The 4,859-nt window shown below is 42.4% G+C and overlaps 1 protein-coding gene across 1 annotated transcript; it reads right to left on the reverse strand.

Moving 5' to 3' along the window:
• Positions 1–2,467: 2,467 nt before the first annotated feature.
• Positions 2,468–4,003, reverse strand: LOC131596851 (uncharacterized). The gene has a single exon (XM_058869586.1). The coding sequence runs from the start codon at positions 4,001–4,003 to the stop codon at positions 2,468–2,470; it is 1,536 nt and encodes a 511-aa protein (XP_058725569.1).
• Positions 4,004–4,859: the final 856 nt, after the last annotated feature.

The raw sequence follows: 4,859 nt of genomic DNA on the forward strand, positions 1-4,859 counted from the left end.
CACTGGCTTCTTATAAGCATCCCCAATATCCAAATCAAATACCCTAGGAGATTAGACATTTTTCATCTCTATACTAGGAGTATCTCTTATATATCATCACAAACAATCAATCAATCAAACTTTTTTGCCACAAGGCTGGCTAATCAATCAAATTTCTTTTTGCCACAAGGCTGGCTAATCAATCAAACTGTTTTACCACCGTACTGGATGATTAATCAAAGTTTTTGTCACAAGGCTGACTTCATTGAAACTTTTGCCACGAGGCTGGCTGATTAATTAAAACTTTTTGTCACAAGGCTGACTTCATTGAAAGTTTTTGCCACAAGGCTGGTTAAACAAAAACATCTTTATCATTCTAAGCACCCTAAGTGGCATGGCCCCGGGCTTATAATGAAAAGATTTTTAAACAAAATCAAACAGATGTATGTGATGATATAGATTAGATACATCTAGCATTTAGACGACATTTGTCTATTTTCCTTTGCTTCCACTAGCATAAGTGGGAACTACGATTGCTCTGACTTTCTCAACATCCCTTTGAGAATACGTAGGCACAAGGTCGATCCTTGGCGAGCAAAACAAAACAAAAAAAACCATTCAAACCTTAGCACCCGTAGACCCCGAGCTACAGATGCTCTGATTCCCTCTAGGGGATATGTATGCAGAGGATCGCGATGATCTTTGCGAGCATAATCAAACAAACACCTTAGGTCTCACCTCTTTCTCACAAAAACCTTCACCACAACAAGAATGGAATAAAACATAACAAAGAAACCTATAGAGTACTATAGATACGTTGGGTGCTAATACCTTCCCTTCGTATAACCAACCCTCTTACCCAAAGATCTCTCCCCCCACTTTTAGGTTATTGCAGCTTTTTTCCTTTTCCTCCTTTGGAAATAATAAAAAGTTTGGTCGGTACAAAAGAAAAATCATTTTTTTGAGCACTCGAGCCCAAAGAAGGCATCAGGTGTCTCATCCACAAAAAAGAGGAAACAAAACGATTTTTCGCCCGCGACAAACCCATCTCAACACGTTCGCCATATCTCACCATTTCAGAAAAGTTGGTTGAAGCACTACAGGCCAAGTAATAGTGTCCAGACAAAGTATTGGTGAACATGTCAATCATCTCACGCTCAGTCATCGACGGTTGAACCCTCGCAGCTAACTCACGCCATTTCTGATCGTACTTCTTGAACGATTCTTTAGACCCTTGAACCAAACTTTGCAACTGAGTCCTATTGGGCGCCATGTCAACATTGTACTGATAGTGCTTAATGAAAGCCTCCACAAGATCTCTCCAAGAATGAATATGAGTGCGCTCGAGCTGAACATACCACTCCAAGGAAGCCCAGCAAGACTATCCTGGAAGAAGTGCATCAGAAAGCCCTCATCCTCAGAGTATACCGACATCTTACGATAATATGCCTTGACATGAGTCATAGGGCAAGTCGCCCCATTGTATTTGTCAAAAGATGGCACTTTGAATTTCGGGGGAATCCTCACACCAGGAACCAACCCCAAGTCATTGATATCCATGCCTAACACCCCTTTGTCTTCAACAGCTCTGAGACGTTCTTCAATCAGACGATACCTCTCGGCTTCCTCGTGTGCACCATCAGCACTATGCCTCGATACCTGATCAAAGTTTTCAACATTGAAATCCAAATTATCACGGTTCTGATTATCTCTCCTTCCCAACAGACGAGACGGAGGTGGAGGTGGAAACCCGTGATGCTGATTGAAATGATTATAGTGCCCTCCCACATGGTCAAACTCATTTGGATCATGGTGATCATCAATCCTGCCAGACACATCGTCAAACAGCCTCAAATGTCCTCCATTCTCAACCCTTCTGGAATTCTTGACGAGAACTCGCAAGTCATCCTGCCCCTTGGTCACATTAGTCAATGCTTCCATAAACTGCGCCATCTGCGCATTCATCTGCTCTGTCAATTGAGCTCTCATCTCAGCCATTTGTTCCTGAATTTGTTCCATCTGTCTTCTCTGATTGCTCCTAGTCGGATACGGGTGATTAGCCGTCTTAGAACTCCTTCTAGTAACAAAACAGCAAGACATAAGATATCCCTGCAAAACCTGCAAATATATGACATGTATGATATATGAATGATATGCATGAAATGTTTGTCAATTTTCAGGTATCCAAGAGTTCATCCCACTTTCAGATAGGACATAGCAACCCTAATACAGAATGTATTTGAACAGCAATCCACACACAAGAATAATTCATCAAACTAAGCATATTTCATTCAAACATAACTGAGAATCAGAGTTCGTACAACAAAACACATAACCGTGTCACAAAATGCTCATTAGGCATACAAAAGAAATCCAGAACATCAAAATGCGACCCCATCCAACAATCCTGGACATGGGCGACAAATATCAAGAATAAACAGCAAATTGACTATGAGTCAAACAAATCCAATTCACAGCAACACTAGGATCATCTGATAATAGAATGAGTTCCTCCATCTCCTCTCCGTTGGGTTCGGAATCTTCTTAGTTTTTCTTCAAGTCGAGCGGTCTTAGCTTTCTCTTCCGCTAGCTGTTTATCGAAATCCCTCTTCTGCCTCTTGAGACTACTCTCTGATCTCTGTAATTGTAGACGCTCTTCCTTTAACAACTCATAGGGACACCTCTGGACACTTGCCTGACTTGAACTTGCACCTTCGACTTGCTTGAGCTGGTGCATTAACCTCATCTTTGCCTCTCTCTCTTCAAAGAACTTCAAGTTAGTCTCTTGCTCCCTTTCGTGCAACCTGTAATTGGTAGCCAAAGCATTCTTGTAAAGTTCTGTTGGCACAAATTCAGATAAAATCAAAGGAGGTTGTTTTTGAAGCGGTGCAACTCTGTCATATGGCAGCAAAAAACTTCCGACCCGCTTTTCAATCCATTTAACATACGGTGTCAGAGCAAGTGATTCTTTCTTCCCTAAATGAGCTCCATAATGCTTACGGATCTTCTTCCAAGCCACAATTATCCTCTTCGGCTTTTCTGGATCCGACCCCTTCTCAAAATAGACCGTCTCTGATATCAAATGATTCGCCGGCTTGTCCTTTAGAGTATACCTCAACTGACGCAAGGATACCACGGGATTGTAATTGATGCAACCTCTAGTACCAATCAAAGGAACATTGTCGAACTCACCACACCCGACTATCACCTCGGAAACGTTGATTCGGTACCTTTGCCACTGAATATCGTAAGAAGTAAGTGACATAATCCTGTGTGTCCACTTGAGTGTATCCCTTGTCTTCACGAAGGGTCCTTTGCTGGGCAACAAAGAGAGAAACCAGATGAACAACAACTGAAGGCAACAAGTGATGGCACCACCGCTTTTCTCATATCGGGAATGAACGGCATAATAAGTATCGGCCAACAATGTTGGAATAGGATTCTTTCCCATGAAGATGTGCACTACGGCCGAGTCTACAAAATTGGGAACATTCGGGAACATCACAATCCCATAAATGGCCACAGCAAGCAATGCATTGTATGCGTTCCAATTCTTTTTCTCAAATTCCTCTTTAGCTTTTCTCACCAAGAACTTCAAAGAGAACCCCGAGACACCTCCATTCGACTTCCAATTATCAGATACTTCTTTTATGCTCAAATAAAGAGCAGAAGCTATCAACTTGAAATTCACTTCTTTAGGAATGTCGATGAATGGAACTTCATCTTTTATCTTGAGATTGAGAATGATAGAATACTCTTTCAATGTCGGAGCCAACTGGTAATCCTGGAACATGAAACACCTCATTTCAGGATCATAGAACTGCATCAAAGTTTGCAAAGCAGGTGTCTCAACCACGGTTCCCAACAAGGTCAAAATATTCCCATAATCATCCGTGAAACTCTTCAAGCAGAAAGCGGTCATCAACGAACTCAAACCCTTTAATACGGTCAACGGCTCTCGGAAAAAGCTGTAGGTGTGCGTATGTCTCTTTGCTTCCTTGACAGTATCAATGGGAGTGTCCATCTTTAGTTCGAGTGAACTCCTCAATGTCCCTGAAAAAACATGACATGCAAATGCTCATTATACATATCTTTTTTTTTTTTTTGCGTTTCTTTTGGAAATAAATATGCTATGATGCAAAGTGGTGGGGCTTGTTGCCGCCCACCAGGCATTCTGGACTGCCGGTAACACACATAGTACAAAGCCAAAGGTTCCGCCCCCAAATAGTATACCACACGGAACACGAAATATCAATCCACGGAACCAAAGCCCATAGTCAATAATACACTGGAATAAAACACAGATTACCACTCGAACAAGAACCATAGTACCCCACGAACAGGAACCAATAGTACACTCGAACGAGAACAGCGGTAACCCACGAACGAGAACAGCGGTAACCCACGAACGAGAACAGCGGTCACCAACAATGTACCTGTTATATGATCATTGATTCCCGCCCCACTCACGGGTAAAATCTATGCAAAGTTAAGGTCATGAAACGCAGTATACAGTACGCCCGAAGGTAAGCATCATCACAGCGCGTAAGCGGGTGACGATAATACCTCCGTTTGAAACCACTACTCTGCTCGTGGTTACATAATCCATCCCGAGACGTACACCTCGAGACAAACCATGCTCCCACTCTATCCTAGGGTTCCTATGGTTCACACATAGCCTGGGTATTGGGCCTTTTATCTCTTGAAACACCCACCCAACAGACAGAGATCCAGCCAGTCCAGAATATGATGCAGAAATGTAAAAGCGCACATAGAATGCAATACAAACAGGTAAATATGCAAAGCAATAAAAACACCCAAAGATAAACACACAAGCGCTAGGATCGACTCGCTGAGTCCGGACCAGCAACAAGTCGAGA

This window comes from Vicia villosa, linkage group LG4, assembly GCF_029867415.1.
Source record: "Vicia villosa cultivar HV-30 ecotype Madison, WI linkage group LG4, Vvil1.0, whole genome shotgun sequence".
In the NCBI taxonomy this organism is placed as follows: Eukaryota; Viridiplantae; Streptophyta; class Magnoliopsida; order Fabales; family Fabaceae; genus Vicia; species Vicia villosa.

What these genes read in the sequence shown, in the direction of transcription:
- LOC131596851 (XM_058869586.1), bottom strand. Translation starts at nt 4,003, where the DNA reads ATGGACACTCCCATTGATACTGTCAAGGAAGCAAAGAGACATACGCAC.